Genomic DNA, 11,287 nt, shown 5'->3' on the forward strand with positions numbered 1-11,287 from the left:
ACAAAAGTATTTTAATGTTAAGATGAAAATTACTTTTCCTGACAGATAGGCAAGATGTGGAAAAATTGCCCGCCCAATTTGTATATAAGAGCAGTGTTATTATCCTCTCCTATTACTCGCGTTTTCGTGAGAAAATAACAAAAAGGAAACCACTACTCAGGAGAATTACTTTTACATTTCATAATAATTTTGCTTACCGTCGCTAGATGGCAGCACATAATGTTTTTTTTGTTAACTGCGACAGTTTGGGACTTTTCCCTTCACAATAATGATATCTGACAAACCAATTTCGCTAAAAATAAGTAAATAAATAAAGAATTAATTAAATTAATATTTAATGTATCAAGTACCCAAAGTATCTTTGCAAGTGAGCGATCTGTATACATATTATTGATGTCTTAGTTTAATAACACCAGTTTCTTAATCATCAAATCAACACATTATATAGAGGTCTTCTTTCTTTTAAATCTTCAGTGGGGCCGAGCCTGGAGCTGTATGTGTATGCGTGGTATCATATATCATGGCCTGGGATCCATATGATGTCCTCCCCATTAATCCTCTGACCCTGGCATGGGGTTATGATTGTGTGCACATACAGTAACCCGGGGTGAAGTTGGAAAGCGTTGGGTTCTGGAAATCTCCCCAAACGTAGGTCCAGTGCTCCGGGGTACTTGTACCGTCCTGGAGGGACCGTTCCAGCTTCGCTGGCCTCCAAATTAATCCAAAAATAGATTATGTTTACTTTCAGCTGTGGTATCTATGTTAGGAAAAATACTTAGAAGTTCAGTTATCTCTCAATAGATGGAGAAACAAATAATAAGAAAAAATACTTGGAAGTTCAGTTATCTCTCAATAGATGGAGAAACAAATAATAAGAAAAAATACTTGGAAGTTCAGTTATCTCTCAATAGATGGAGAAAAAAATTAAGAAAAAATACTTGGAAATTCAGCTATCTCTCAATAGGTGGTGAAAAATTACACGGAAGTTCAGTTATCTCTCAATAGACGGAGAAAAAAATTCTAGAAGAATGTGTCGTTGATTTTCTGATTTTTAACCAAATTGGTGAAAGTTTGTTTTTGTTTGTTTTATTATTTTCGCGCAAAGCTGCTCGAGGGCTATCTATGCTAACCTCCCTAATTTAGCATTGTAAGACTAGAGGGAAGGCAGCTAGTCATCACCGCCAACTCATGGGCTACTCTTTTAGCAACGAATAGTGGGATTGACCATCACTTTATAATTCCGCTATGGCTGAAAGGGCGAGCTTGTTTGGTGTGACGGGGATTCGAACTCTCGACCCGCAAATTGCGAGTCGAGCGCCCTAACAAATTGGTGAAGGACAAATTACCTAAAAGTCTTCAAATTCTGGTTTAGACGACTTCGTTCTTGAAACGGGTGTAAATTCGGACAATTTTTTAATTTCTAGAAACGGTCTTTACATTTGTGTATGATAAATACAAGGTTGTGTCTATATTAGGTCAGGTCAACGCCATCAAAGCGACGTTACACATTAGTGTCTTTAGTCCTCTTTCTAGTCTCCACCAATTCTTGATGTTGCTCATCCACCAAGACTTTTGCCTTCCACGGAACTACTTTTCGTGAACCATACAAATTTACCTAGTGTGCAAAAGGTGGCGCTACATTTCGAGCTGCTGAAGAACGAACTCATTACTCCTGTACTTTAACTCTACGTCCTGTTTGGTGTAAGTCTGATATATTACAAAACAAATAAACAAAGGCCCTGTTTTTGGTTAAATTTGCTGTGTGATTCGTTTCTGCATTACGCTGCTGATTCGCAAGTTTTGTTTTTGTTTTTGTTTTTCAGAGTAAACCTTTATACAAGCTTTGTTAAGAAGACTTAAATGAATAATATATCAATGTTTAATAAAGACCTTTTTATTACACGAGTTATTTACAACATTCATTATGACAAAATAATAAAATCAAGCTATTTAATGGACTCAAGGAGCATTTTCAAAGAATTTATAGATCAATTATGGATATAATCGGACTAGTTTTTCCATCATCGCTAAAATTCAGGATTTGGATTTCTTAAATATTTTGTATTTGCTGGGTTGTTAGACATCTTGAAACATTTGTTTGTTTTACAATCTATTATTGTATCAAATGCTATATTCATATAACAGATATAGCTATGCAAGAAAAAACTTTTTTTTTCTAATACCTTTTTGTGGGATCGTTTAAGATCACTATTTCATTCTGTCATTTAATTATCTTAACAGAAGTAACTAAATGCTCAGGGCACTAAACCTTTTGAAACGAAAGAATGTTTGTTTGTTTTGAAAATTTCGCGCACAGTTACGCAAGAGTTATCTGCGCATAGCTAGAGAGAAGGCAAGCTAGTCAGCAGCATCCACCGTCAACTCTGTTCTGATCGGGTAATGGGATTTAACCGTCACATTTATAGCGCACCCAAAATCCCAAAGTGCGGAGGGCGGGTTTTTGCGGCAACGGGACGCAGACTTTGAATCCTCAAATACATATTCTATACACCGTACCACGCCCGGCCCTTACCGATAGAAGCGCATAATATAAAAAAAAAATAGCTGTATTCGTTCAGACAATGTCAACCTATATTGATAAAACTAGACAAACTTGTCCATTTGATATATATTGTTTAAAATGATGTAACTTAAAACAAAAGTCATGTATATACAAGTATTTGTATTACAAATTTGAAAGCGGCATACTTTCATGTCATTAGCACCACCACGTGGTGCCATATGTATTGTTATTCAGCAGATAGTGTGTTTGGAGCAGCTCATGATTATACAAAGCATTATACTTAGATATTCTAAATGGTGATATGACGCTTTTAACATCTGTGGTAATATAATTTATGTAATTAATATATCTTTATTTTCTAATTAGCCTAAATGGTTCGTTGTGAAATAAGCAGAGGTTGATCCGGGGTATTTCTAAAGCGGTGTATAATCTGTGTTCCCAGACCAAACACCCCCCCTTTATCATTTGTCTGTTAGTTGTGAATTTTGATGGAAGACATGTACTTCCTATGCCCCTCCCCATCCACCCCCGAATTCACCGCTTATGAATATTTGTATCTAAATAAAGAAGAAGATATCCAAGTTGGTTATGAACCAATAGCTTTACTGAGAATGTAACCAAAAACATCGAAGAAGGCGTAACATATAAATGTATATCATAAAGTGGCTCGAGCTATTTGTCAGTCTTTAACAAAAATATACCAGCTTCCCGACTTCTGATCACAATGAAATTTTCCGGGGTTCATGGGTATGCCCCAGAGGGATGTTAAAACTCCTTATTTTCATATTTTTCGAGTTTGGCAGTTATTTCAATTCTCTTCCTTGCTACTGCTGGCGAATGACGCACACTCATGTCCCCCCCCCCCCCCAGTAGCACAGCGGTATGACTGCGGACTTACAACGCTAGAAACCGGGTTTTGATACCGGTGGTGGGCAGATCACAGATAGCCCATTGTGTAGCTTTGTGCTTAATTCCAAACAAACAAATGCCCATGTCCTCCGCTATTTCCATGAACTCCTGTCGTCCTGCTATCCCCGTGAACGCAACGAAACAAATGTCACGCCAGGCTTGGGTGCCTTAGCTAGTTTTAATTAATACTGACAGCCCTGAAGATAGTGTCTAATTGGAAACAGCTTAACATAATCTTTAAGATTAGAAACATGAAAAGGAGTACGAAAAGCGATGACGAAGCGAATAAAGAATTCTTACTATAATCATCCAAAAACATAAATTACATTGGTAACTATTGTACATAAATATAAAAAAGATAGAATATACGTGTATATTATTCCTTGTTTATAATGCACCTCCCATTGTAATATATAATACAATTATACAGATATATACATATATCATGTAAACATTAAACTCTACATCTTCCTTGTTTAGTTTTGTTAACACTGCCTCATCGTGGTAGCAGTAACCAAATATACAAAAAAAGGTTAGATAAAGCAGTCATTGAACATGCAATTGGCTGTTGAAAATCTCTGAAGAATGGAAAAACAGAAACTGGGGTGAAATAAATTATTTCACTGAGTTACGTCGTGATATAAACGCAATAAAATAGTTATTTAACCAAAGCACGGTTTTTTTTTTGGCTCTGAACAATCAGAGACTACGAAGTATAGTGTTCCTTCAACTAACAACAGAATTGTAAACACAGATAGTTTGTAGTCCATATTAAACACCGCAAATTCATTGTAATACTGGAAAAATCAATGAAATATTTGTCTCTCAAAACTGGATTGCTTTCGAGCTACTGTAGTTCATGTATACACGTTGCCAAGTGCGATGTTATAAAAAATTAACACCAGTTTTCACATCAATTATAAACGCAAATATAAACAGGGTAATATATACCCTTTTTATGGTATAATATGAATAATTTTATAAAAATATACGCTATTTGTTGATATTTTATATTTGTCAAAGATAACAAAAATATATACTTTTTCTTAATTGTGTAGACATACTAAAGTCATTGAATTTCAAATAGAATGAATATAACAAATGACTAATAGCTATCGAAGTTTAGCATTTACTTCCTTATTTCTGTTGGTCGTTGATTTGCTGAAGTCTTTTTATTTTCTACCTTTATTTGAGTAGAGATCTAAGGCATGCTAATAATGGATTTCCAAATGCGATTGATCTGAAACGAATGATCGAAACGATCATATAGATAAAGATGGTCGCTTCTTCCCATTTCGTAAGGATTTTCCGCTTTTTCCAAAAACCATACCGATCATCTTCGAAACTGTCATGGCAGCTCCCACTTTTCGTCTGATTGGTAGTGTTTTCAGTGCTTGCATGGCTCTCGCTTCTCGGATGAGACTTTGAAAAGCCAAACTAACTCCAACGTAATTCTCTGCTGCTGAAACTTCGTAGAATTGGCACTGGAACTGTAGGGACATCTCGTGGCCGTCATCTACACCAACTTGCCGTGCATGCTCCAGATCCCTCTTGTTACCCAGCAAGATGACAGGCGCATATCGTAGGCCTTTGATGGCACTTATTGTTTCTATCAAAATGCGTGCTTGCTGAAAGCTGTCTCTCTCACAAATGCTATATACAACGACAAAGGCATCGGCCCAAGCAATATGGTCGTGAAGACAAGCTGTTGTCTAATTAAGAGAAGAAAAAAAAGTATAGTCACTATGAAAAATGCATATTTTTATACAAAATGTAGTTCATTACAGTAGAAAAAAAATATTTCCTATAAATACTGAATTTAAAAAAATCAAAACTTTAGTCAAAATAATTAAGTACTTATTATTCGAAACTGGTATTTTGCTGACTTGAAAAGTCTAGAACACTTGATGTGATGACGTATTCAGACGTTAACCAAGAATGAACTACAAAATTATTCAATTACAACTCATCACCTAGCCATCTATAATATACAAGGAAATCGTGTTCATTGGCATCATATAGGAGAAATATGGGTAATTCGATCAAAGGAACAAAATCATGTTTACTATAATAATTTAAAAAACAACAACAACGTATAATAATTTTTTTTCTCTTATTTTAGTTTTATACAATAGTAAAACGTCCTCCGATGGGTCAACGATAAATTTACGTACTTCCAATAATAATATCCGGGGTTCGAGAGGGGGACAGAGAGCAGATAACTCATTTTGTAAGCATAAAAAAAGAAAACAATAACAAAAGTAGAACTTTAAAAACGAACCCCAATTTACATAAAATACGTCACTGGGCAAATTCTAAGGGAAAAAAAAGAGTATTGATATTTGTAACGCCTGACAATAAATAACAAGGTCAAAGTCTTTGTGAATATTGGTATCAGAACGACAAGGTAACGCAAACTTAATATGTGGATCAAACTGAATAATTGTATTAAGTGTCAGAGAGCTCATAAACATTCCAGTATAATGTAGTTTAGTTATAATTTAATTTCTGATTAAAAAGTAAAGTAAAATACAAGACAATTTATTCTATGAACTTTTAATAAACATAAATTAAATTTGCATTTGTTTGTTTCATCAAACGAACCATACTATGTCTACTTGAAATCAATAAACATGAATCAGTGATTAATAAACATCAAGTGGGTTTTGATAAGTCAAATCACCAGATCACGATTGTTTATTGGACAGATCACATACCTTACAGGCTGACGTGTCTAGGATCTTCACTTCAGTTGTGACATTATCAAAAGTAACGCTGTGTTGATACAAATAATCTGAAATCAAAAATGAAATTTGCACTTATAAAAACACGATGTAAATATATATAAAACTATAATATACTGTATGATTGGGCGCCTAATTTTGTTTAAAAGTGAAGGGGGAGGCAAGAATAAAGGTGAAATGGCGAACGAAACGAACCGAGAAAACATTTGGGAAAAATGAAAAAGTAAAACCTTCAACATGGGGTAATTATTGCGGTTGCACGTACCACTTCCTCTCCCCTTGGTTAGACGCTTAAGTTTGTATGCGTGTTTATGCATGCTGTTTAAAAAAAAAGTTTCTATTGTACGAAGAAACAAACTACAAGCACAAAATAAAATATCAATAAGTTATAAGTTCACTTTTTGACTATATAGTTGGAATAAAATATGTGGTTGATCTCTTTATAACATGGTACAGTTAATATTCGACGTGTGGGTGATGTGATCTGATGGCTCTACAGGTGACATAACAAAGGTTACAGTCAGTGGAGTTATTGATAAGAGCAAATAATTCAGTGTGGTTGTCATATGTATTGCAAGCACAAACTCTTTACTGGTAAGAGCAGAGGATGCAATGTGATTGTCATATGTACTGCATGAGCAACCATTTATTGATAATAGCAGAAGATGCAGTAGGGTTTTTCATTAGTGCTGCAAGAACAGACCCCTTGATTCTTGTCTGAATGCATATTTGGTGTTGGGTTCTGCTGAATCTTAGTATAACTAGCAAGTAATTTATTATATAATAAAAATATATCATTAACGTTATAATACGGGGGCTCGTGTTTGACCAACATTCAATTTTGCTGTTCACTGTCGTTACTGTCATGACAACAGCTAAAACAGTCACCTAGGAAACAAACCATTTTCCTTTCACTGCTGGTTGTTATACACACAGAGCCAGGGTCCAAAAGGAAAGTAACGGGAGTAAAATTACTTATTTTCTACCAGATATTTGTTTTCATATTCAAGTTTAGTACACGTTAAAGACAACCACGAAGCAATACCGTTCAGGTGTTCCTTCTGCCTCTGGTTGTACACTCACAGCCTGCGCTTTCATGCATTTCAACTGCACGATTAAAGTTAAATGCAGATATATTTAGTGGCATCTTTGTTGTAGAGGTAGCGAATGAAGTATAATTAAATCAAATCAATCATTTATCTTCTATCCTATTCCGTGCCAGCGTGAGAAAACATGGCATTAGGTATGAAAAACAACAATGTTATTTTTCACATAGTGCAGAAACAACCCACGTGATGGCGATCACTCTCATTTCAAAGCAAGGGATGCTGGGGCGTCAACTGACTTGCTAGTGGAAAATACCATTGTCTGTTTCTATACAGTATATTCTACGTTACAGGAATCTCATGTGTCTAAACTACCCGTGTTCTTAATTTTACTTCAAATCCATTCTGTATCTGTATTTCAAACTAAATGTTTCCTGTCAGTAATGAATTTACTAACTGAGCCACAATTTGAACCAATATGGACTCTCATTAGTAATCCACAATATGTAAGTTACTGTTCAGTGGTGTGGTACTTCCAGGTAAAAGTGGAGCCAATGTAGTGCTGAAACCATTTAGCCACTGTAGCAGAGGGAGTATATTTAGACTTCTGCACCAAATGAAGACAAAATGGATTGTCCTTTGCCAAACTGTTAAGTTGGACTAAAGTCCTAGTGTGCTGTCAAACAATCATAGGTTGAGTACATCAAGGATTATTATTATTACATACATCCAAGTTGAGATCAACCTCTATCTCGTACTAACTTGTACAAACCTCTATACCACTTTTCAACTTGGATATGATCTATATCCAAAGGAGACGAGGATCTAAACGCATGACTAGAAATATAACAATAGTTAATACTTATAGGCCATTTCTCACTAAGAGATTAATATTTTACGTCTCACAGAACATGGGCCAGAGCTTAAATAAGTAAATAATACATCATTCATTAATTCTGAAATTGATTGCGGATAATAACAATGTTTTCTTCTCGACAATGATAGGCCAAGAGCATAGTTATAAAAGGGGAAACCTTAGACTCAAAAACTCATTGCAATAAAACTGGTACCGTTAAAAGGAAAATGAACAAGAACTTGAAGTGGACGAATGTTTACAAGCCGAAAGTTCACGAGTTTTCAGAAACACTCCAAAATCAACAGCTACGTTTTATGAGAAGTATTATCGATGAAACTGGAATCACACCAGTCTCAAATGATCACACACTTGTCAAGTCTTCGATGCAGCTCCAGTGGATTTTTATGTTTTGGGTTAGTTTAACGTGGTCTTGGAAGCCAACGCCCATGTACAATGGAGGGTCTGTGAAAAATATATCAAAATATATAATCTAAGACTGACCTCACCATCCTAGACAGTAGTTTGTTACAATAAAAATTGTGGACTGGGCTATAATGCTTAATCATGGCCATCATACTAAACACTAGTGACAACGGAGGAACAGGACATAAAACATCATTCTTTTAAAGTACTTGAATGAGGGTAGTTTTTATTTTAAAACTATGAGCGCTATTTTCGCATTTTTATTTCATTTAATATTTTTTACGATTTATTTGTAAGTTATATTGAAAATTACACCTGTATGAACATTGTGTTTGTTGGAAGTGCATTGTGCAGATGTATTATTTTTCCTTTTTTCTTTAATTGATAAGCATTCGCATGTAAAGGCAATTTCAAAAGAAGAAAGTTTGGAATCAATTGAATATTTCCACTAAACATGATAATACTAAGATGTAAGAGCGAATTATATATAGATATGCTAGTTTTCCAGTAGCGGAAATTAAAATTTAGTTTTTTTCTTAGGATTACCATTTATACGTTTGGCCTCATGTGGTTGATTTTGTTTTATTTTTTTCTTGATAAGCATAAACTTCACAACTGGTTATTTGTGCTGTGACTGAACCCCGAATTTTAGCGTTATAAAGCATCAAGCTCATGGTTGAACTACCGGAGATATATCAGTGTTTATTTTACAAGAGAATTGTAAATGTAAAGTACAAAAGTTTTTCTCGAATACTTTAGAGAATAAATTAGTATAAATGCAAGAATATACAATTTAATTTTCAAGAAATTTAAAGTATGTTTCATCGAGCGATTTCAGTTCCCAACCAAATAGGAATTAATTCAAAAAATCTTCAATTTCTATTTATGTCGCAGTGGTAATGACTTAACAGAGCAGAAATTAGTTGTTGTTTTTTGTTTACATATTTACTTTCAGAAACCAATTATATTTTTTTTACGTAAAAATATAACTATTACTTCATTTTCAAGGTAGGTTCGTGCGTTAATTTATTATTTAATATTGTAGTAACTGAATATTACCACTTTGTTTTCGGTACCCATGACTAGAGCTTAAAAATCTAAAATTACAAAAGTAGATACATTGTGGTTACAGCTTACCTTTGAAAGAACTGTATTCTCCAATATATCTTTTGGTTAGGTAGCGAACAGTCACAGCTACAGAAGGAAAAAGAACACCAGCTTTAAGTACAGGAGTATATATATATATATATCAGGTTTTTATACGTTAATTTATGTAACTAGTAAACGACAGATGATGGTTGATTGTGCTAATAGCAAAACAATTTGATAGTGTGCCATTCATATCTCAAATAAATGACGGCGATAGAACAATTAGAATAATTTAATTTCAAATAACTCCCCAGTGACACAGCGGTATGTCTGCGGATTTACAACGCTAGAATCGGGGTTTCGATACCCGTGGTGGGCATAGCACAGATAGCCCATTGTATGGATTTGTGTTTAATTACAAACAAACAAACAAAAAATAAATTTACCGAAAAATATCAGTCACCGTATTATAGTTTCCATATGTAAAATCAAATATTTTAATGCTTATTTATACACTTGACTCAGCGGTAAACTTGAGATTTATAAAGCTAAAATTCAGTGTTCGATTACCCGCAGTGAACACAGAACAGATAGTCCATTGTGTAGCTTTGCGTGCTTAACAACAAACAAACAAAACTATATTAAAAATTCAATAATACAAGAATAATCGAGGAATGCAAACACAATCAAACAATAAGAAAAAGTTTTAAATAAGACACAAAACTAAAGAATAAAGAGCTTTTAAACTGCTATTAACCTTAATATAACATTTTAAAGGAAGTACCCAAATCAGTGAAAAAGTAAGAGCACAAAATCTTTAGGTTAATGTATGTTTATGTAGAGTAATAAATTATATAACGCATTTGTTGTTTTAACATAATATCATTAAGTTCAAGTTTAGAATCTGTTTTATTTTGAACTTTTTTTTTCCGTAAAATATGTGTCAATTAGTCGAAATAAACAAAGACCAAACTTTGACCTAAATTCTGTTCATCAGGCAACAAAAATATTTGCTTCAAGAATTTTCTAGGTAACGTATTGTTTATGAAATAGACCATTCTTATTTTGTATTCCTTATTTACTTGCGACACAGAATATACCTAAAATTATCCACGATTGCATATTTGGAGCTTGTTTACACAGAACTTACAGAAACAACAAGAAATATCATTTCCTGTAACGGTTTTATCCTAATTCACTAAACATTCTACTGGACGTAAAGGTAGGGTTACTTAGTCAGAACATATTGTTATTGATTTCTCAGTACATTCCTGCTACTAGGTGACACTTGGGTAGAAAATAACATTATGATTTTCTTCCTGAACTAACAGGATATTCGCTAATCAAGCACTAATATTGTAAGCTGTTCATGGTAAATCAGGGTAGTTTATTATAAAGTCGACGCATGACAACCTGGAATTGGGTGCAGTTTTACCAGATTAACACAAATTCTACTTTGCTTTTCCATCGTGTTTTGTGCTTCTAATTATTAACTGAATATCATGAATGCGTATCTTATAAACTACATGCACCCACAAATCAATTCACAAGATGTCGATAAAGGACGAAAATGTTAATTTTATTATTATTATCCAATATTCTCTGAAAACCTGCCTTATAACTTAGTAAAGAGGAAATTTAACAAATATTTCAAAGCGTTTTTTATTTTTACATCTATTTGCTTATAAAATAATTT

At 34.0% G+C, this 11,287-nt stretch overlaps 1 protein-coding gene across 1 annotated transcript in view; it reads right to left on the reverse strand.

Moving 5' to 3' along the window:
* Nucleotides 1-3,813: 3,813 nt before the first annotated feature.
* LOC106461384 (ras-related and estrogen-regulated growth inhibitor-like protein) overlaps nt 3,814-11,287 on the reverse strand; it is a 55,386-nt gene continuing 47,912 nt past the window's right edge. The window contains exons 2-4 of the mRNA XM_013921203.2: nt 9,640-9,696; nt 6,151-6,227; nt 3,814-5,145 (exon numbers count right to left, since the gene is read on the reverse strand). Of these exons, the coding sequence (XP_013776657.1) occupies nt 4,696-5,145; nt 6,151-6,227; nt 9,640-9,696 (584 nt within the window). The 3' untranslated portion in view covers nt 3,814-4,695. The remainder of the gene's footprint in view (nt 5,146-6,150; nt 6,228-9,639; nt 9,697-11,287) is intronic.

This window comes from Limulus polyphemus, unplaced genomic scaffold, assembly GCF_000517525.1.
Source record: "Limulus polyphemus unplaced genomic scaffold, Limulus_polyphemus-2.1.2 Scaffold38, whole genome shotgun sequence".
Taxonomy (NCBI): domain Eukaryota; kingdom Metazoa; phylum Arthropoda; class Merostomata; order Xiphosura; family Limulidae; genus Limulus; species Limulus polyphemus.